This window comes from Loxodonta africana, chromosome 8 (genome assembly GCF_030014295.1).
Source record: "Loxodonta africana isolate mLoxAfr1 chromosome 8, mLoxAfr1.hap2, whole genome shotgun sequence".
Lineage (NCBI taxonomy): Eukaryota > Metazoa > Chordata > Mammalia > Proboscidea > Elephantidae > Loxodonta > Loxodonta africana.
Window position 1 is genome coordinate 37,193,436 of NC_087349.1, and position 23,627 is coordinate 37,217,062.

The window sequence follows — 23,627 nt, forward strand, 5'->3', positions numbered from 1 at the left end:
ACTAATCCTGGATTCAATAAATAGACATATGGGAAAGCTGAAATGAATTATTTTTATGTGATAATCAAGTTTTTCTGAAATGGCAGCTAAGTTTATGTGAATTTAAAACCCCACAAATATTAAATGGGCTATGTAATTTATTCTCCAATAAAGAGAAAGCGGAGTGATTACCTAACTTATCAAAAAAACAGAGGTCAGAAGAATAACACAATGGGAAATCAGTCTAAATTCAATATCTATAACAAGACAGAAAAAGTCCATATGTCCACACTGTGTCTGAAACAAGGCAAATTTAGCCTTGGGTAAAATAACCAAGGCTACAATTCTTGTATCTAATGAGGAGAGTTAGGAGAAGTACACTAGCTAAATTTAAAGGCAAAGCATAACACCCAGGCTTGCAGTTCTGATGAAGGAGGAAATAAAATGACAGGACTCAAAGATCTGTTCATCTTTCCACTTATCTAATAAGATTTATATTGGCAATCGCAATCTCATTTGTCAAACAGTGCCAAGAAGAGAATGTGGTCCCTTTCATGGGGAGAAAGGAAATGGAAAGGTTGACTCTATAGTTCACAATTTATCAGGCTACACAATTGATGGCTTAACAGAGAAACAACAAAGAACTAAAGACCTGAGGAAGTGCTGGGATTTACTGAAATGGATATAGTGTACAGCGAGAGTAGGAAGTTGGACATTTTAAATGGCTTCATATTGTACCTAGCAGTGTTCTGCACATTCGGTTTACAATAAATGTTTCTAAGAGGTAGATGAGCATTTAAAAATTCCTTTAAGATACTCTAAGTAGTTCCTAACTCCCAATAGTTTGGCTCATTTTTATTCCCCTTTCCTTAACATTAATTTCTCAATGACCAAACTTCATGGTGCTATCTTGGGTATTCATGTATTTAAAAGATAAAAAAAAAAAAAAAAAAGTTCTAGATCCATGCTTGGGGGAAAGGTCTGAGAGAAAGAGAACCACGACATGAGTTGATATAAAATATAAATATAAATAGATGACAACACTAACTATAGGATATGTAAGGAAAAGAAGGAAACTAATAATATATGAAAACAAAAACCACGTTTTAGTTCTTTTAAATTCTTTCTTCTCATGTCGAACCATACTGTCAATCCTGACAGGGCTATTAAGGAGGGGACCTTTCCTTACAGAACAGTGCTGGACTTTATCTTAAAAGATCTGAGAACCACACATCTCAGGCTCCAGCTCGGCCTCAAATACTATAAATGATACATCCTGATCCTATGGCTAGCTCACCATATTTGAAGATCAGAACAGAAGACAAGTATCAGATCCATCAAAGTAGACAAAGAGGAAAAAATAAACAAACAAACAGGAAAAATACTTACAAAAGGCTGAAACATTATTTCCTTGGCCACCCAGGACCGGCTTCTGCACTCTCTATTCCTCAGTATCCTACACAACCCCCCCAAAAAAACCCACTGCCATCAAGTCGATTCTGACTCATAATGATGCTATGCACATAGCGACACCACCGGACAGAGTAGAACTGCCCCACAGGGTTTCCAAGGAGCGACTGGTGGGTTCGAAATGCCAACTTTTTGGTTAGCAGCCAAACTCTTAACCACTGTGCCACCAGGGCTTTGACAGGTACTCTTATTCTCTACTTCTCCATTCCCCTCTAGGCCTTTCTTTTTCTCCTGGGGTAGAGGGAGAGAGAAAGAAAAGGCCAAAGAAGCCTTCGAGAGAATAAAAATGACATTCCTACCCCCTTTTCTTATTCTCCTCTCAGCACATCTTCTATTTCAAAGTGGTGACAGGCATGAAGAACTTGTATTAGGGATGTTAAGAGTAGAATATGGATTGTTCTTCCAAATTAAAATACACAGACATCAATTTTCAGGACTAATACCATTTACATGGCAGAACCAGGTGCTGAGATAACTGATTTCAAAAGGCAAAGGGGCCAAGCTCTCTCTGGAGTTCTTTTATGGCTACCCCTAGAATACACTAAGTAGAAGCTCACCACTCCCAGCTACTACTCCAACGAGGACCATTTGGGCAATACCTTCTGGACACAACTGAGAACAGTAGTCAGCCCTGTATTAGCTCCAGTCTGGGTCTACAGCCTGTTCAAAGGCAGTAACAACTCGTTGAAGACACATGCTGCCTAGTCTGGAAAACGTTCACAGAAAAGTACTTGTGTGAAACTACATGAAGCAGATGACCAGGTAAGAGCTTGGATCCTAATGATCAGACTGCCTTTTCAATTATCACTGACTGATTTTTTTAAGGAAGAGTCAATGCCGGTCCTCTCTTATCTGTACAAATCTTGTGCTAGAAGCAGTTTTGCTTTTTAAATTAAGACTATGGTCAAACCCTCATAGTTGGGTATTAATAATTGACTTTATCACCCCTGGAGGCAATACTGACTTTGCGTTTGGAGAAATGAATATGAATTTAAAGTTATTTAACTTTTTTGCAACTCAGTTTACTTTTTTGCAAAATGAATTGGTAATGATTAAAAAGCATAATGCATGTCACGCAGAGTCCGACAGCCTAGGTATTTAAAAAATGGTAGTTATTATTATACAGGAATCCTGGTGGTGCAGTGGTTAAGCACTCAGCTGCTGAAAGGTCAGTGGTTTGAACCTACCAGCAGCTTTGCAGGAGAAAGATGCGGCAGCCGCCTTCCATAAAGATTACAGCCTTGGAAACCCTATGGTGCAGTTCTATTCTGTCCTATAAGGGCTCTATGAGTTGAAATTAACTCAGCAACAATGAGTTTAGTTATTATTATAAGAAAAAGTATCATATTTAGATAAGACTAAAGTAGCAAAGAATTTACGTTTACTCCAGAGAAATATTGGTATCTAAAACAATAGCAACATTGTCATTGTCATCATGACCAAGCCAAAATAGTTAATATGATAGTCTGAGTCAGAGGGCAGGTACAGACTGCTAAGGTGGCAGAAGAGTAGGGTGCTGATCATGACAACAAGGATGACAATTAGCAGATACCACTTATAAGCCCTTACTTGCCCAAGGCCACACAATTAGAATGTCAGCACTGGGATTTGGTCTTGGTCTCTCTGCTTCCAAAGCCAAACTCAGTCTTCTATACATGCCTCTGCTATAATGTGGGGACCAAGCTGCACAAGAATTGAAGTAAAAGGAAGGTAGGGACAGGAAAAAAACCACCAGCTTTATAGTTCTAATGGATACTTGACGCATTTTTTTTTTCCTCAGAGACCAAGGAGGTCATATATAATGCTCTTCGACAAAAGAGAAACAGAGCTTCAGAACTGAAGTCTAAATGGAGAGGGGGATGCCCGTCCTTTCCAGAAAAGCATACTACCTAACTGTAGCCCTCAGTATGAACTGCTCCTAACTTCCTTCGTGAGCACTAAAAGTTGGTACCAGCTGTTAGGGGCTGTTGATTTCAAATCACTTTACTAGACAAGAAATGTAAACAAACACCCCTGCAGAGAGAACAAAGCCTTGCTTCCAACAGTCAATGAATCTCAGTCTCCAGGGACTTCCATGTTTGGGAACTATCTCCTTGATCTTTGTGAAGAAGGATTATACCATATACTTATTTCTACCAGAATTTACTGCAAGGTGCTAGGCACAGGGGAAGCAATAACCAACATCAACTGACTTAAGATCATGAGGAGATTCTGTCTAGTAAGAACTTCAGTTACTCACCTCCAATAGGGCTTTTGGGACTTTCCATAGGATGGGAGCCCTGGTGACACAGTGGTTAAGAGCTCGGATGCTAAGGGAGAATGAAGAAAACCAAAGACACAGGGAAAGATTAGTCCAAAGGACTAATGGACCACAACTACCAGAGCCTCCACCAGGCTGAGTGCAGCACAACTAGATGGTGCCCAGCTATCACCACCGACTGCTCTGACAGGGTTCACAACAGAGGGTCCAGGACAGAGCTGGAGGAAAACATAGAACAAAATTCTAACTCACAAAAATAGACCAGACTTACAGGCTGACAGAGACTGGAGAAACCCCGAGAGTACGGCCCCTGGACACACTTTTAGCTCAGAAATGCAGTCACTGCTGAGGTTCACCTTTCAGTCAAAGATTAAACAGGCCCATAAAACAATACGAGACTAAAGGGGCACACCATCCCAGGGCCAAGGACTAGAAGGCGGAAGGGGACAGGAGAGTTGGTTATAGGGAACCCAAGGTCGAGGAGGGAGTGTTTACACGTTGTAACCAATGTCATTAAACAGTATGCATACTAATTGTTTAATGAGAAGCTAGTTTGTTGTATAAACCTTCACCTAAAGTAAAATTAAAAAAAAAAAAAAAGAGCTCGCTGCTAACCTAAAGGTCGGCAGTTCAAATCCACCAGCCGCTTCTTGGAAACCCTATGGGGGCAGTTCTACTTTGTCCTACAGTGTTGCTATGAGTCAGAATCGACTAGATGACAATGGGTTTGGTTTTTCACAGGATGAAGGCCTAGATGACACTGCTAAATGCTCACTGTCTGGTAGTCCTTTGCAATGGTTAAAGGTTATTTTTTTGCTCCCTGAGCAAGGAGAAATGAATTCTGGAACTAATGATATTTTTTCAGATACCATCTCTAGGAGTATTACTGAGATAATTGTGAGACGGGCTTCTGAGGAAATGGGGACAAAGCAGGTAACAGGACAGGAATAAAGCTGTCATTTAAGTGTTCTCTTCCTGATCAAAGGTTGGGTGGCAACAAAATCAAGAGAAAAATTGGTTACAAAAGCAAAATATAACCATAAGCCCTTATACAATTTAAATATATAAGTGTATACAGTGTATCTTACTGTATACTACAGTATATAAATAGACCTCAAGTGCAACATGCATTTGACGTGAATCTAAATTTGAGTTAAGATGCACTCTAGTTAAACAAGTAACAGTGCTCTTTTAAGTTTATAATTAAAACGAAGAGATGTCTCTCTATATACATTCCCTTGTGATTGGTAGTGGCATTCAGAAAAATTGTACTCAACTCAGCAATAGCTTAATGATAGCAGCTCTTCAGTACATGCTTCTTGTGACTTTTTTTTTCATTCGCTAAAATATATTTTTCAAGGTTAAGGGATCATTTAATACTTTTCTTCCTCATTCTTCTACTTGTCTAGTTTATTCAAAGCTACAGTTGCAGGAACTCAATATATAAAGGCCACCAAGAAATCATATGTGGCATGAACTGGGTGACAGCTGCCGAAGCATTTCATTCTTTATTAAAAAGCCATAAAAGTAATTACTAGGTCATCAGTAAATCTTTTTTTTTTTTTTTCTTCAGAACTTCAAATTACATCTCACAGAATTTTCTCATAAAAATCAACATCTTGCCTGCTCATGCCCTCACTGTAACTGGTGAGCTTATTGACACAGGCTCAGAAAATTGAGCTATGGTTGTTAATTAAGTGGCAAAGAATAGATGGGAATTTAATATAGAGAGGGGCAAGAATTAAGGAGTTTTTAACATTTATCTTCTGGGGCAATTTTATCAACTGAATAAAGTTAGGAAATAGCTTAGTATAGATAACTATGTTAAATGGGCTAAAGGAATGATTTTTGTTTTATTCTCTCTGTTCCAGGAAGTTTTACTGTCACTTTGATTCCATAAAGAAAATGTCAAATATATTTAACATAAAAGCTTATAGCTTACTTCTTATAAAGCATAAGGTTAGTTCATCTCTTATCTATTATTTATCATCTTTATTATTATTGTATTTGGAAGAAACAACTCTTTTCTGAAAAGTAATGCATATAAATTCAACCTGTAAAGAAGTTCTGAGTGAATTCATGTATGCCAACTGAACCTGTTACTTATTTTTTCCTGTCCACTCCCACCCCTTGTTTTTTTTTAAATGCTAAGATTAAAGACAAAAACCTTTTAGCCTAGATAACAAAAGGCCTGGTCCATGAATTGATTTTGAAAGGTTGAATCTGCTGGAAATGTGTGAAATTAAAAATAATTCCACTTCTGAAGTTAGAAAAAAGTCACAAGGTATTGAGTAGATTCCAACTTAACTCTGATTACTGTAAATACTTACATTGTTTTAGAGAAGAATTTTTAGTTTCCCTAAATTGTAGGAAGGTATTATCTAAACCCAAACCCAAACCCAAACCCAGTGCTGTTGAATAGATTCCAACTCATAGAGACCCTACAGGACAGAGCAGAACTGCTCCGTAAAGTTTCCAAGGACTGCCTGGCAGATTCGAACTGCTGACCCTTTGGTTAGCAGCCGCCGCACTTAACCACTATGCCACCAGGGTTTCCGGTATTATCTAAAGGAGACAGGACATATAAGAGGTATTTAAATGCCACAGAGTTTACTCAGATATATTCCTAGCAAATTGAATTAATCACATTCTGATGGTAAACATTTTATTTTATTAGGAGAATTACTGACAAGGAAAATCTAGGTTTCCAAATATAAAGTGCATGTTAACTACATACGTTAGAAAGGATATATATATATATATATATTTCTTTTTAATTGAAGCACTCATTTTTATTACATTACTGCATTAAAAAAAAAAAAGGGTGATTAATTCCAACATTTAATTCTTGACTACCAAGCCCTGAGACCTAGTAAATAATCTGTTTTATTTTCCTGTTTGCACAGCAATAATGAGATCAATATCAGTGATAAAAACAGGGAGATTGAGTAGTGCAAATATAGCTACTTAACATATATAAGCACACAGGAGAAACTCAAACTCTGATTCAGACATTCCTCTCACATTTGAGGAGTAGAAGAAGAAAACAAACCAACAAACAAACGAAAATCCCACCTAACACTACTCAATTATCACTGGTAGATGATTATATTTTTCTGAAATTCCTGAAAGGAACTTGCATTTATATGATAAAACAGAGTAAAAGAAGATCTTCACATCAAAGAAAAGCTGAGTAAAGAAGACTTAAAAAAGAATAACCCATTTAATAGTCCCGTCAGTGGTAATTTGAATCAGAAAATAATTAGAATATCTTTATCCTCAGAGGAAACCCTGGTGGCGTAGTGGTTAAGTGCTACAGCTGCTAACCAAGAGGCTGGTAGTTCAAATCTGCCAGGCGCTCCTTGGAAACTCTATGGGGCAGTTCTACTCTGTCGTATAGGGTTGCTATGAGTCAGAATCAACTCCATGGCAGTGGGTTTGTTTTGTTTTGTTTTTTTTTTACCCTAAGAAGTGTCTGACACAAACAAAATCAACATATCTGGCTACATAAAATAGGAATCACCTATGAGAAAGCTCCAAGAATACTTCTAGAACACACACACACAAACACAAACACATTTACCTACACACACACACACACACACAAACACACACGCACGCTTTAAATTGAAAATAAATAACAAATGGGAATAAGAAGCATGAGTGCCTCCTCTCAAACTATGTAAGGAATTGGTTTATGCTACCAGTTGGTGGCATATATCATTCATATAACCCTACTCTGTTCCATCTCTTCTCCCTGACTAGCAGCAGCAAAGTCTACTAAAAAACAGTGGCTATAAGGGGCCATAAAACAGAAGGCACAGAGCAGATATTCATTACTGGTGCTAAGTAGTTGAGAAGGTATATGAAGGTAGCAGTCAGGGCTAGAGAATGGCCAGTATTACTCCTGTGGGTATTCTGGCTGTTACAACTTAGAAATAACCTGTCTTTCTAAAAGTTTAGATTATTTAGAACCCTAAACGAGATTTTCTCAAAAGTTAAATTTTAACTTAAATAATAATCAGGTTTTCAGACTAGCAAAAATACCTATTGAAAACTCAAGCTATAACCGCAGAAAACTAAGATTTCAAATATACCACTGGTAATCAAAATATATAGTTAAAATTTTATCTACCATTTACTGGGTACATACTATGTCTCAGATACTACCAGGTACTATAAAGACCTTGTTTTACATAATCTTCAATGACCTTATGAGGGCCATGTTACTCCTGTTTTATAGATGAGGAACTAGTACCTAGAGCAGTTAAGTCACTCGCTGGTTAGACAGTTAAGAAATTGTCAAACCAGCATTCAAACCTAGGGCTGCCTGGATTCATAGTCCACTCAATAATACAGGTTGTTGCTTCGTAAGACCCATTTTAAGAAAAAAGTTGCTTGCTAGGAATGATGTGGTCTTAGACTAACAGTTTAGATGCAGGGATATTACAATGTTTGGGCTATTTTAATGTTTTACAGGGAAATCAGACCTGAACATCTCAAAATGGGACCTAACCAGAAATACCAAAATGTATGCTTTCACTAACTATACCAAGCCAGCAGCCACCATGATGTTGCTTCTATGAGAAAATGCTTTCCAAGTTCCAATCAATAATGACATGAACACAACTTCTCCATTACGGCTGCCTAAGAGAAGGCGTTTCTCTTGAACAGCCACTTCCAGAGATTACAAATTGGGAAAGAAGGAATAATTACCTATGTTAGTTGTCAATATGGAGCACTCTAAGTTAGTGCTTGTAAGTTGTAGTCTAGCTCACTTTAGGCCCTGGCTGTATTGGTCCACACAAAAGGAACTTTTCACACGTGTTCAATTTTGGCAGTTCCTCACTCACCTCTATCTTCCTCCCCCTCTTCCCCTCACTGTCATTGATATCAATAACTCCCTGCTCTTATACCCCCTCAGCTTGTTGAATGATTCAATTTTGTATGGTTTTCAACCTCATTACAATAGTCAAATTGAGGGCTGTTTGAGCAATACCATTTTGGCTTGAAAGGCTCCAAGGACCCCATTCCCAAACATTGCTCTTTGGTACCAAGTCTGCTCTGAGATAGCTGGAAGGACTCACTCAATTGGAGAATACCTTTGGCCTGAAACATGAAAAGAGTATCTGTCTGAAACAGACCTACAATGTCAACAAACCCATGGAATGTGGCAAAGGGAACGCTATCTATTCTACTGAAAGTTGCGCTGTTTCCAGAATTCGTAGGAAATGTGTCAGTATGTGACATTCTCAAACACAATGTATACACTCAAGAAGGCAAAAGAGTGGAAAGATTTAAAGAAAAATCTATGGAGAAATCTGGAAAAGAATATGGATTTTCACATTTGTATGGGAATTATTTTATATATAAATTATACCATTCCTCTACAGCACTGGGTTTTTTTTTTCCTAAGGTATAATAAATTTAATTCTTTTATGGACAAAAAAGAAACTTACCTTTGGAAATCAGCAACCAACTTGACATCAGCTATGACAATCTTATGCTCAATAATCATATGCTTCAGAAGTTTGTCTTGTTCAGTCATAGGAAAATGTTCTTCACAGAAAATACAAGGCACAGATGGAGAACCTTCTAAAGTGGTGGTGCCACCTGGACTTTCTGGCAGGGAAAGTGGCTCCAGGATACAATCCTTACTGTCTGGGAGAGACAAAACAGAAAAAAAAGAAAAGCTAAAACCAACTCTTTAGAAGGATGATTTCCTACCTCCTGCATTAAAAGGATCCTAAGGATATTTACATATCTCCAAAAAGAAAAATACAGAGTGCCAGATAGTAGAACACTTATCATCATCTTAAACAGCTTCCGCAGCCCAGAGGCAGAGTACTGCAAAACAGCTCATACTCTCCCATTTACTAGCTTGAATGGGGGAAACCCATTTGTCAGGGCAGCTGTTCAAGTCTTCTTCTTGGACACTGGCCAATGGCAGCAATTCCGGGGGTACTTGGAGAGGGAAGGCTACAATACACGGGGTGAAGGCTCTAAGGCCCAACTGTGACCTATGGCAGAGTCATCACGCTAAGGGAAGTAAATGGTGTATTTTGAGGCTACAGATGATGCCAAGGCCTGTCTTTTAAGCTGCTTCCTGTTGCACCTGCAAACTCTTCCTATTTCTAATTATTTGTCATATGTAAAGAAGACAGCTTTCACATTGGGATGACACAGCATGTGCTGGGTGGCCCAGGTGGCAGGTTTCTATGTCGATTTGTGTCTATCATTTGCTGATTGTACAATTACATATCATAATCGAGGCTCTTGTGAACAAAGAGATGAATGCTCATTTACTAGACATACATGGGTAAACATTTCTCCTGTCTGTGCTATTCCTTTTCCTAACATCATCTACAGTATCTCTAAGAGTTGAGGTTTGTAGGGTTTGTAGCTCTGAATTCAGGGCCTTAAACTATAGCTAGTTGTGTCACGCTCTTCAATCTGCTAGAGAGGAAGGCCAGGCCTGTCACCTTATACAGGCTACTGAGTAGTTTATAATCAGGCAACTTGTTGTTTGGTGCCATCCAGTTGATTTTCAACTCACAGCGACCCTATGTGACAGAGTAGGGTTTTCTAGGCTGTAATCTTTACAGGATCAGGTCACTAGGTCTTTCTCCCACAGAGCTGCTCAGTGGATTCAAGCCGCCAACTTTTTCAGTTAGTAGCTGAGCACTTACTTGTCATGGCATCAGGGCCACTTAACCAGGCAACCAGGGGAAGACATTTGGCATTTGAGGAAGGGCAGGGAAGCTTTTTTAGAAACAAAGACAGCTATTCCACAATAGTCTTTGGAATTATTATTAATTCTTCTGTTTTTCTTTCTTTTTTAAATCTTATTTCTTAGTGCCCTCTTAATTGGGTAACTAACTGAATAATTAACTGAATACTGATTCAGTCACTGGTACACTGCTGATCATGGTCTAAGAAATGGATGAATGATGTAAGAGCTGGGGCAACATTCATTCACGCAAGAAAAATTCACTGCATATCTACTGAGTGCTGGTCTCTCCTGTGCAATGTTGCATGACATGGTCCGTACTGTCAAAGTGCTCACAATTTGTCTAAACACACAAATGAGTTAAAAGTATAAAGTGTGATGATGCAGAATGTATTGGATTTACGGGTACATAGGGATGGGGGAATCACCCACCTGAGCTGGAGAGGGAAGGTGCTCCATAGAAAGTGACCTTCAACATTATTCATACATACTCTGCACATAGCATACAGTATGCTAAACCAAACTGTTTACCTTTGTTTCATAAAATTATTTATTAATACCAGAGAAAGTAAAAACAGACAGGGTTACAGCAGGGAGAATACTTAAAATATATAAGCACTTCAGAAGCATAATTAACAAAATTGGTGTATTACCAGTTATTATAATGTATTTATTAAACTGAGATTCCTGGGTGATGCAAATGTCTACTTGTCTACTAAGGTAAAGGTTTGGTGGTCTGAACCCACCCAGTGGCCCCGCAGAAGAAAGCCCTGGTGATCTGCTTCTGTAAACATTACAGCCAAGAAAAACCTATAAAACAGTTTCATTTTGTAACACAATGGGTTACCATTAGTTGGAATCAGCTTGATGGCAATTTCTTTTTTTTAGTTTATTAGGTAATAGGATCAAGGAGCTCTGGAATTCTGCTGTTCCTCAGCTGTAGATTAAATTGTGCAAAACTGGAGGCATTAAGACTTATATGTGAAAAATAGGATGGGGGAAGAGAGCTAAGTAATATTCTCATGAAATTCTATATTTTACATTCACTAGTACATGACAACACAAGGCAGCATACTCTAAATAAAGGTAACATTCGTCAACATTACCTTCCATATGGGAAAAAGCAAGTACTATATTATATCCTTCTCCCAAAATTAGATTGAGATATCTGTATATCCATTTGGCTTGACTGCAAAAAACAAGCATATTGTATTAATAATCACCAACAGTAGGAACTAACATTTATCGGGTACAGCCCTGGTGGTACAGTGGTTAAAGCGATCGACTGCTAACTGAAAGGTCAGCAGTTTGAAACCACCAGTGGCTCCACCGGAGAAAGATGTGGCAGTTTTCTGTAAAGATTTACAGCCTTGGAAACCCTATGGGGTCACTGAGTCTGAATCGACTCGTTGGCAGTGGGTATTGGTAAATTAACCAGCAAGTGTTTTAGGGTATTGTCTCAATTAATATTAACTACCTTATTTGATTGTACTATTCTAACCCTCATCTTCCAGATGACAGAACTGAGACATAGAAAAGTAAAATAATTTCCCAAAGTCATAATGATAGCAAGTGGCCTAAATATAAGAAACTGAACCTAAACTTAACCACTGTTATTCTGATCCCCTGTACCAAAAGATATTTCTTTCCTGTGTTTCTTCTCTAATACACATATTCAAATATATATATTTGTAAGACACCTGGAGTCCCCGGGTGGTACAAACGGTTAACGCACTTGGCTGCTAACTGAGAGGTTGGGGGTTTGAGTCCACCCAGAGGTGCCCTGGAAGAAAGGCCTGGATGGCAATCTACTTCCAAAAAAAAAATCAGTCATCCAGAACACTATGGAGCATAGTTCTACTCTGACACACATATGGGGTCACCATGGGTTGGAATCAACTTGACAGCAACTGGTTTTAAGCCACTTACAATTTATATCTGCCAGTATACTTCAGTCTCCCTGATACCATGTCTACCAGCAACTCTTCAACAAATCTCAGTAGGCCACATCTTCCAAAAATCACTGGGGTACAATTCACCTCCATCACTGTTCTTATTCTTTCCCAAGGCTTTGCAGCATTACTCCTTCTGTGGTTCATTTTTCTTCCCTTTGCCATGTCCAATGCCCAGTTCTCTTTTTTCAAATTATTACTAAGAGAATGAACTTAAGTGTTTACAAATTATTTGTGGTCACTGAAAAGGGAGAGAGGAACAAAATCATGAACATGCAAACGTATGAGGACCTTGTGGTTTGGGAGGTATTACAGTGTATTAGAAATCCTGGTGGCATAGTGGTTAACAGTTATGGCTGCTAACCAAAAGGTCAGCAGTTTGAATCCATCAGGACCTCCCTGGAAACTCTATAGGGCAGTTCTACTCTGTAGGGTCGCTATGAGTCGGCATTGACTCCACAGCAACAGGTTTTTCTTTTTTTTTTTTGGTATATTGTATTTGTGAGCTTGAATATTCCAGAAAATGTAAGTCTTATTAGAACTTTTTTAGACAACAGGATTTTCTAGTTTTCTCTCAGATTGCCTAGCCATTTAGTACCTTGCTCAAAGTTTATAACAGTATAATTTGTTTACCTATTTGTCCCTCTTCCCCCTTCAGACTGTCAGCCCTGGAAGGCAAGGCAAGTCCTGGGCATCTTTATTTACCCAGCATGTACAATGAATGAACCTACTATTACCACTATCACCACCACTATCATGTTTTTACTTTGTGCCAGGTGTTGGTAAGCACTTTACATGTATAGCATTAACCCAATTACCCCTCATAATAACTCTATGAAGGAGATTCCATTTTTATCCCTATTTTAGAGATGAGAAGACTGAGGCACTGTGATGCTAAGTGATTTGCCCTAGATAGTATAAGTGATGGAGCAAGGATCTGAATCTAAGCAGTCTGGCTTAAGCATTAGCTCTTTACCTACTACGGAGTTTAGATCTTTTCCGGTAGGAAGGAGATCCATTCCTATGTTTTAAACTAATACAGAGGAGAATAAGTTGGAAAGAGGCAAGTCTCAAGATAGGGAGACTAGTTGGGAGATGGCTGCAGGTGTCCACTGCAGAGTGTGGAGATCTGCGTTGGTCCTACACCTGCCCAGGACTCATCTTGAATGTAAGGCTCCCTAAAAAACTCCTTTGCTACTACCCTGGAGTTGCCTGCCTCTTTCTTCATTCTCTTGGCAGCCTCTATTTTTGGAGGTAAGTTTCACAATACTGGTCCATGCCCGGGCAATTAGTAAGCCAGCCAACAGACTGAGGAAATGGCGAGTGGAGTGGGGCCTCTGCGGAGGAAATCCCGGGTTGGCCAGTGACTTCTATGTTGGGGAGGCTGGCCCATTTGATGTGTACAGACCACCGTATGAGTACAGGGACACTCTGAAAATGCCATGTGGCATAGCGTGGTTGTGGGAAGATGCATGCCTTCATAAGTGTGGAAAAGAAGCTAGGAAAACAATAGCAGCCACATGGTAGCCGATGCACTGGGCTGTTTGGCTGGCTACTGAAGCCCAGCTAGCTGCTGAAGCATGCAAAGAGCTTTGCAGAAAGTGTTACAGTCAGGAAGGGATGTGTGGCAGTTGTGTGGGGCCACGACTGACATATGGAGTAGCATGACTGTGAACAGGATATAGCTGGAGGGGCCAAGCAGGTCCCTGGCACTGAGAACACCTGTAACGCCCCGTGCAAAAAAGGAGCTGAAACAGCAGGAAAAAAAAAAAAAAAGTAAAAAGCCTCTCAAGGTAGCTTGTGTTGAGCGGCTTTGAAGAAACCTCAGAGGTCTTCTCTGGAATCCTCTTGTAAGTGCCCCAGCCAATACAATCAAGCAGCAACAGAGTTGCAGCTGCAATAGTAAGGGAAAACTAAAATAGGAGGGACTAGGCAACTGGGCTGAACTCATGCTTCCACTTGGTGTGGTGGAGCGTGTGGCTCCACAAATGACTGAGGGTTCTGCCAACTTTGTCCAGATATTCTGACTTTCAGAAATAATTAAGACTGAAGATTAAGCCTAGGTCCCTCTGTCACCAGGGAGGACCAAAGGCCTTATGTTATAATTAAAGTTCAATGAGGAAATGAAAATAATTGTATGTCTTGGGTCTTCAGATACCATTGTACAGGTGTCTGTGATCTCTCTAACACCCGGCACCAAAATGAGGAAAACTCTTGGGTCTGAGGTCACTATCAATGAGACCCTTGCCCAAGCCTGATTATGGATATGTCCCTTTGGGGCTCCCACAAGCCCTTATTACATATATTGATGATGTTGAGGTATTAATGTACATCTTTGTAAACTTTCTCCTCCAAACTCTAATGGGAATTGCTGCCAAAAGGGCTATTTTTAGTGGGGCACATGGAAACTGTGATGTGGGCTATAGTTAATAGCCTGGCCATTCAACCTGGCCACTGACAAATATAAACCAAGCCCCTACGGGGATGAGTCATTTGGAACGACAACAACAACAACAAATCAGTTCTGCTCTTGATATGCTTTTACTTGGGTGGATGGTTACCAGAAAGGTCCCTATGCTGAGAGGGTGTCTTAGTTATCTAGTGCTGCCATAACAGAAATACCACAAGTGGATGCTCTTAACAAACAGAAATTTATTCTCTCACAGTCTACTAGGCCAGAAGTCAGAATTCAGGGTGCCAGTTCCAGGGGAAGGCTTTCTCTCTCTTGTTGGCTCTTGGGGAAGGTCCTTGCCATCAGTCTTCCCCTGGTCTAGGAGCTTCCTAGTGCAGGGACCCTGGCTCCAAAGGATAGGCACCACTTCTGGCTCTGCTTTCTTGGTGGTAGGAGGTACCCCTGTCTCTCTGCTTGCTTCTCCCTTTTATATCTCAAAAGAAATTGACTCAAGATACAACCTAATCTTGTAGATTGAATCCTGCCTCATTAACATCACAGAGGTAGGATTTACAACACATAGGCAAATCACATCAGATGACAAAATGGTAGACAATCACACAATAGTGGGAATCAATATTCCAATTTTTAGCCAAGTTGACACACATATATTTGGGGGACACAATTCAATACATAATAAAGGGGAAAACAACCAACAAGGAGACTTCTTTTATCAACTGACTATAGAGGCAAAGCATCATCTGCTCCAAAGCAAAGAGATGTGCAACCGACCACCTCCTAGATTTGAGAGGATGGCTCATGGAGACTGACATACGATCCTAGACTGGGCCTACACGCATGCATTGCCACTGTCATCAGAAAATGCCAATTAGCATAGAAAAGCTGACCTGCCTATGAGACTCTGGCCAAGGCTAAAACATGCCCAGGGACAGATTTCTGAGCCAACAGGCCAGGGATCCTGCATCTGACTCATCATCATCTGATCTCCAGTTCTTTGGATGTGAGCCAACAGCCTGCTGTCTGATCTGCATATTTTGGGTTCATCAGCCCCTGTGACCATGTGAGTCAGGGGAAGCCTCTAGCCTGATGCCTGACCTGAGTATTTTGGGACTTGCCAGTCTCCACAGCTGCATGAGCTACTTCCTTGAATTAAACCTCTCTCTCTCTCTCTATATCATATATGTTTCATTGATTTTTCTCCTCTAGAGAGCCCAGACAAATATAGAAAATAAATTACGTCTAGCACATTTCAGCAAAGAGGTGAAGCATCCTGGAAATTGTTTTGGCCCAAAATTGCTTTGCACATTTCTTACAAATTGACAACACAAATTATCTGCTCTAGTTCTCACTTTGAATTGCAATTCTGTTCAGAAGAACTGTAAAAAATAACATCCCAAGAAAGCTGCATTTTTGAGGAGATTCTGTGCTGCTTATGAACAGTTTTATTTACTTGGAGTCAGATCTCCAAAGCATCAGATTATTACGCTAGGACAGTGTTTCTACAGTTTAACGTGCACATGAATCACCTGGAGATTTTGCTACAAAGCAGATCCTGATTCAGTAGGTATGGGGGCCATGGAAACCAGCCAGTCAAATCTGCTGCCTTGAGCGTAACTGATGGAAGGCCTCAGGTGTTGTACTCTAAAGTCCCATCAGCAGTGAGGCCAACCTTCCCACAGACTGCTCCAAGCCAAAGACTAGATGGAGCAGAAACACCATTGCTGTGAGAAGTGGGGCTTCTCTGACTTAGACTAGACGACTCTCCACTGGCTTGGTAGAAACTGGCTTAGAATGGTACTGCAGTCTGAGAATCTGCTCAACCCTCCTTCCTTCCTTCTCCCCTTCACAGGGGCCAGACCTACACTGCCATTTCCTCTAGCTCCCTCTCTTTTTCTCCTTCTCTGGTATTTTCTCTAATAAATCTCTTACACATCAATGTCCATCTTGGTGTGTGCTTCTTGGAGGACAGGAATATACAAAGTAGATTGGGGAGAGGGGGTGGAGAGGAAGAAGGCTTTGAAATTTTGCATGTCTCAGTTCCCAGCTGATGCTAGCCCATCCATACACAAGTCACACTTTGGGAAGCAAGGTTCTATTTAGACAACACAAGTCATAAATCCAGAATATATCTATGTGCTAAAATAGGCAACCTAGACTATTATTTGTCAAGCAGGTCAAGGCTGCTGGTGCTTTCAACGAAATACAAGAAGCCTCTGAGGTTCCTGTCCTCCTTAAGTCAGATGAGAGGAGAAAAAAAAAAAAAAAAAAACCCACATCAACAATGAATTGATGTGAAACTTTTTAGTGTGTCATTTAAGGGGACTGCAGAACACCTTATAAATCATTTCTCCTTTAAGAAAGTCCCCACAATTCACTTTGCACACTAACACCACACAATTGTTCAAACTCTGAAAAATAATTAAAAAAAACCCAGTAATTTGGTGATATGCCCAATCCAGATGAAACTGGTTTAGCTGCTACTGTCACCACAATCTTGATAATCTGATTAACTAATAACCATCATAAAAATTGGAATATGAAGGTTGACAGGGCATTTCTGCTTTCTTAGTTTGAAAAATGCTGCAAATAAACCCCTAGTCTCCAAAGTAAACACTTATATTTGTTCTTTATATTAGTGTAATTTATTTGATTACAGCTTTCTTTAATATTTTATCAAGTCTGGATAATATTTTTAGGGTCTGTTCACTAAGCTTTTGACTTGACAGACATCCTGTCTTTTGATAGGCCTCTAAAGGCTAGCGAATCTTATTTTTTAAGTGCTAATTTTATTCCGAGAATTTAAATTCCAAGAACCAAACCCCTTGCCATCGAGTAGATTCTGAATCATAGCAACCCTATAGGACAGAGTAGAAATGCCCCGTAGAGCTTCCAAGGAGCACCTGGTGGATTCAAACTGTTGATCTTTTGGTTAGCAGCTGTGGCTCTTGACCACTACACCACCAGGGTTTCCAAATTCCAGAAGGTAACTTTATTTTCAGTTTCTTGAGGGTGCTTCTCTCTTTCACTAAGAAATGGCCTCTTTCTAAACGAGCTGGTGCTTTGCTTTCTAAGTGCATGACATCACGCTGCAGTTGCATTTGAAAAATGGGAGACCGGGTCTAATCTTTTTAGCCACAATCAACAGAAATAAGCTTCGAAGTTCAGAATAAGAATATAAAGTCCCCCTTTTTTTATAATTTATTTTGCTTTTGTTGCTGTTATTGAAGTATATGCAGCAGAACATACACCAATTCAACAGTTTCCACATGTACAATTCAGTGACATTGATTACATTGTTTGAGTCGTGCAATCATTCTCATCCTTCTTTTCCAAGTTGTTCCTCCCTCATAACGTAAACTCACTGCACCCTAGGTTCCTATCTAATCATCTGAGTTGCTGTTGGCCCTTTCTTAATTACCCCTGGGCTAACAGGTCATTTTTAAAATTGTTGAGGCCTATTATTAAAAAGATTAATTTACTATGCTCCTCCTAAAAGTAGGGAAATATGAGAGAATGAAGTTAAATAAATCGGCTTTGCTACAAATCCTCAATACCATGTTGAAACTGCTGATAAAGCTGTGCTGGATTAGTATCCTCATACATATCTGGCAGTTTTGTCACTTCGTCTTGGCATCAAAACAGGGTCACAAACACATTCATGCCTTAAAACCTAATAAACTCAAGCTTGAGAATTTAAGGAACTAATTTAACATAAGCAAAAAGCTATGAAACATTTATTACAATGTCACCTATAATGCGATAGTAACAACCTAGATGTCATGCAATTGAAAAATCAGTTCTATAAAATATGGCACATCTGTGCTGTAGAATATTATGCATTTACTAAACTGGCATTTCTGAAGACAATGGTGAAAAACTGAAAAGAATGTTTGCTATGAACTGAAAAGAGCCTAATCCACTTGAACTGTGTACAATACCTATAAAACACACAAAGAAACAAATATGTACACACATATACCTACATACAAGTACAGGTTTGAAATAAATTATACAAAGAGAAATAATTGGAGATTATGAGTGGTTTTATATTTACTCAGGTTTTCTTTAACACTGAAAAAACTTGAAAATAAAAAGCATAGTATCTGATGAGTTCCTCAATGTGACTGTAAAGACAAAATTATAAGAGAAACAAGCAAAGCAAGAACAATTTTATTTGGTCACTTTCTAAGTCTTGACTTCTAAGACGTGCAATTGTGATTAAATTCACTATTTTGAAATTGAGTGCCTACTATGCACAAGGTATGTTAGGTAGTATCAGAAAAACAAAGGTGATTAGTATAACATCCTTATCCCAAAGAAATTTTTAGTCTAGGGGAAAATATGAAGCAAGTGTACTAACAACTGTAACATAAGTCAACATATGCCAAGTTGACCACATAAACCATGGGCTAAAGGATAGGAAGGAAAGAAATAACTCAAATCAGCAGAAATGAAGGAAAGCCTTCATGGAGGATGAACTCTTTGAAATTGTACAGAATTCTGGAAAGATCTGAGTAGTTAAAAAATGCCTGGACAACATCAGTTAAATTTAGTACTAGAATATAAGTAAGAAAAGGCTGCAAAGGTAGATGGATTACATGTTGATGGGCCTTAATGCAAGGCCAAAGAGTTCTACTTAATTTGGAAGTTGTGGGTAGATCCTCTGAAGGTTTTTTTGATCAGGAAAGTAACATGATCAATGCTCTGTTTAAGCAAGAATGACCTGCAGCACTGGACTGACATCAAGAACATCATACATAAAGAAAGCAAGAGGTCATTAAAAAGACAGGAAAGGAGGCGGGGCCAAGATGGCGGACTAGGTAGACGCTACCTCGGATCCCTCTTGCAACAAAGACTTGGAAAAACAAGTGAATCGATCACATACATAACAATCTACGAACTCTGAACAACAAACACAGATTTAGAGACGGAGAATGAACAAATACGGGGACACCGCGACTGTTTTTGGAGCCTGGAGCCAGTGTCCCAGTCAGGTAACCTTGGCGCCGGGCTTAGGTCTGGGCCCAAGGGGGGCTGAACTCAGAATCTTGTGACGGCACAAACAAGGGGCGCAGCCCTATCCCCCTGAACTGAACCCGGGAGGGGGCCCAGCTGGTCTGCACGGGCGGCGTGGCGACACGGCTGGTGGGAGAAGTCCCCGGGAGGCAGTGACAGGTTTTGGAGCCGTGAGTGCAGCGTCCCAGCCGGGGAACCTTGGCGCTGGGCATTTGACCGGGTGCTGTCACGGTGCAAGCACAGGGCGCAGCCCTACTTCCCAGAACTAACCCCGGGAGGGGGCCCAGGCAGTCTTCAGGGGCGGCGCAGCGACGCGGCTGGCGGGACGAGAAGTCCCCGGGAGGCAGCGACTGATTTTTGAGCCAGGAGTGCAGCGTCCCAGCCGGGGATCCTTGGTGCCGGGCATTTGACTGGGCGCTGTCATGGTGCAAGCACGGGGCGCAGCCCTACTCCCCTGAACTAACCCCGGGAGGGGGCCCAGCCAGTCCGCTGAGGCGGTGCGGTGACGCGGCTGGCGGGACGAGAAGTCCCCGGGAGGCAGCGACTGATTTTGGAGCTGGGAGTGCAGCATCCCAGCAGGGGAACCTTGACGCTGGGCTTTGGACTGGCAGCGGAGGATCTGACCGCAGCTTCAGTGGGCCAGACCCTCGGGGGCAATCTCCACACAGCCAGGACACATAGGTGACACGCCCCTCGGGAATCTCCGATAAAATAGTCATTCCAAGCAGGATAAGTAACTTCGGCTATATTCCGAGGTGCTACTCTCCTATTTCTCTGAACCCTCCCCCACGCTTCTCAGGCGGCTTCATTAACATTGGAATTTCCTGAGCCAGAGGGAGAACGACTCCGGCTCCGCGGCGGCTTTGCTTTCCCCCTTCTTCTTTTTTTTTTTTTTAGTCTTCTCCTAACCCATTCTTCCAGCCTGAGAGAAGGAACCACAAAAAACCCAGGGACCAAAAATCCATCCCTAATTGGACTAAAAACACAGAACCAGCTACAGCCAAGCATATATGATCCAAATCTCGGACTTTCATCCTTACAGGGAACAAGGTGGCGGTTATAAACCAAAGGCAGTTCTGATAGGGACCTGACTGCATTTTTTTTTTTAGCGGATTTTCTGGAAAAACAAGTTTCCCAGGTCTGATATCTCTGCTTATTCAACAGAGCCCTAACTGACCCACAACAGGGAGCTGAAGCTCCCCCCAGACCACCTAGCCTCTTGCCTTAGGGGTCTAAGGAGGGTGACATCTACCAATCAGTAAAGGTACTTGCATTGGGGGCCTAAGGTATAGCTGCAGTGCCCTCCCACCAAGGTGCTATAGAAATAGAGACACACCTACCTCACTGACACTGGAGGAAGCCTGTCAGCATCCTGCGCCCCTGGAGGGTGAACCGCAGCTGCTAATAGAATCTGGTGCACACAACTACCACCACTACTTCTCGAGGTGGACAGGTGTTAGGGTGCAGCACACACTTGATGACCCAAAATCAGATTCTACTCAAGAATAGTGAATAGACTCAGGCATATATATCTGGCAACAGCCCAAACCAGCTGGTAATAGGTCATAAGTAAGTCAAGGGCTACAACAAACAAGACAGCACAATCTAGTAGCCCATCCACGTATAATGAAAGAAAACAAAACAAGATAAGACTCAGTGAGCAATTATAGAATAAACCACTACTATTTCTTTTTTTTTTTTTATATCTCAGCGATGGCTCGGAGACAGCAGTCGATATAAAACCACACAAAGAAGCAGACCATGACAGCTTCTACAACCCCCCTAAACAAAAGAAACAAAATCTTTCCCAAATGAAGATACAATCCTGGAATTATCGGATACAGAATATAAAAAACTAATTTACAGAATGCTTCAAGACATTAGAAGCGAAATAAGGCAAACTGCAGAAAAAGCCAAGGAACACACTGATCAAAACAGTTGAAGAACTCAAAGAGATTATTCAAGAACATAGTGGAAAAATTAATAAGTTGCAAGAATCCATAGAGAGACAGCATTCAGAAATCCAAAAGATTAACAATAAAATGACAGAATTAGACAACGCAACAGGAAGTCAGAGGAGCAGACTCGAGCAATTAGAATGCAGACTGGGAAATCTGGAGGATCAGGGAATTAACACCAACATAGCTGAAAAAAAATCAGATAAAAGAATTAAAAAAAATGAAGAAACCCTAAGAATCATGTGGGACTCTATCAAGAAGGATAACTTGCGTGTGATTGGAGTTCCAGAACAGGGAGGGAGGACAGAAAACACAGAGAAAATAGTTGAAGATCTGCTGACAGAAAACTTCCCTGACATCATGAAAGACGAAAGGATATCTATCTAAGAAGCTCATCGAACCCCATTTAAGATTGATCCAAAAAGAAAAACACCAAGACATATTATCATCAAACTTGCCAAAACCAAAGATAAAGAGAAAATTTTAAAAGCAGCCAGGGAGAAAAGAAAGGTCTCCTTCAAGGGAGAATCAACAAGAATAAGTTCAGACTACTCAGCAGAAACCATGCAGGCAAGAAGGCAATGGGATGACACATACAGAGCACCAAAGGAGAAAAACTGCCAGCTGAGGATCATATATCCAGCAAAACTCTCTCTGAAATATGAAGGCGAAATTAAGATATTTACAGATGAACACGAGCTTAGAGAATTTGCAAAAACCAAACCAAACCTACAAGAAATGCTAAAGGATATTGTTTGGTCAGAAAACCAATAATATCAGATAGCAGCACAATACAAGGTCACAAAACAGAACATCCTGATATCAACTCAAATAGGGAAATCACAAAAACAAATTAAGATTAAGTAAAAAAAAAAAAAAAACTCATAACAGGAAATCATTGAAGTCAATATGTAAAAGATCCCAATAAACAAAAAGAGGGACTAAATACAGGTGCGCATAGAACTGCCATATGGAGAAGGATACAAGGCGATATAGGACAATACAAGTTAGGTTTTTACTTAGAAAAATAGTGGTAAATATTAACGTAACCACAAAGAGGTATAACAACTCCATAACTCAAGATAAAGGCCAAGAAAAACGTAACGACTCAACAAACATAAAGTGAAACACTACGAAAATGAGGATCTCACAATTTACTAAGAAAAACTCCTCAGCACAAAAAAGTATGTGGAAAAATGAAATGGTCAAAAACACACACAAAAAGGCATCAAAATGACAACACTAAACACTTATTTATTTATAATTACGCTGAATGTAAATGGACTAAATGCACCAATAAAGAGACAGAGAGTCTCGGACTGGATAAAGAAACACGATCCATCTACATGCTGCCTACAAGAGACACACCTTAGACTTAGAGACACAAACAAACTAAAACTCAAAGGATGGAAAAAAATATATCAAGCAAACAATAAGCAAAAAAGAAGAGGAGTAGCAATATTAATTTCTGACAAAATAGACTTTAGACTTAAATCCACCACAAAGGATAAAGAAAGACACTATATAATGATAAAAGGGACAATTGATCAGGAAGACATAACCATATTAAATATTTATGCACCCAATGACAGGGCTGCAAGATACATAAATCAAATTTTAACAGAATTGAAAAGTGAGATAGACACCTCCACAATTATAGTAGGAGACTTCAACACACCACTTTCGGAGAAGGACAGGACATCCAGTAAGAAGCTCAATAGAGACACGGAAGACCTAATTACAACAATCAACCAACTTGACCTCATTGACTTATACAGAACTCTCCACCCAACTGCTGCAAAGTATACTTTTTTTTCTAGCGCACATGCAACATTCTCTAGAATAGACC

At 40.2% G+C, this 23,627-nt stretch overlaps 1 protein-coding gene across 3 annotated transcripts in view; it reads right to left on the reverse strand.

The window, feature by feature from the left end:
- Window positions 1–23,627, reverse strand: part of ZNF277 (zinc finger protein 277) — a 120,108-nt gene that overhangs the window by 37,505 nt on the left and 58,976 nt on the right. Inside the window, exons 1-2 of one of the 3 annotated variants that reach the window (XM_064289803.1) lie at window positions 12,369–13,571; window positions 9,169–9,370 (exon numbers count right to left, since the gene is read on the reverse strand). In XM_064289803.1, the coding sequence (XP_064145873.1) occupies window positions 9,169–9,257 (89 nt within the window). In that variant the 5' untranslated portion in view covers window positions 9,258–9,370; window positions 12,369–13,571. Of the gene's footprint in view, window positions 1–9,168; window positions 9,371–12,368; window positions 13,572–23,627 lie in introns of those variants that run through there. The other 2 variants (XM_023544558.2, XM_010587358.3) reach the window with 2 other exon arrangements.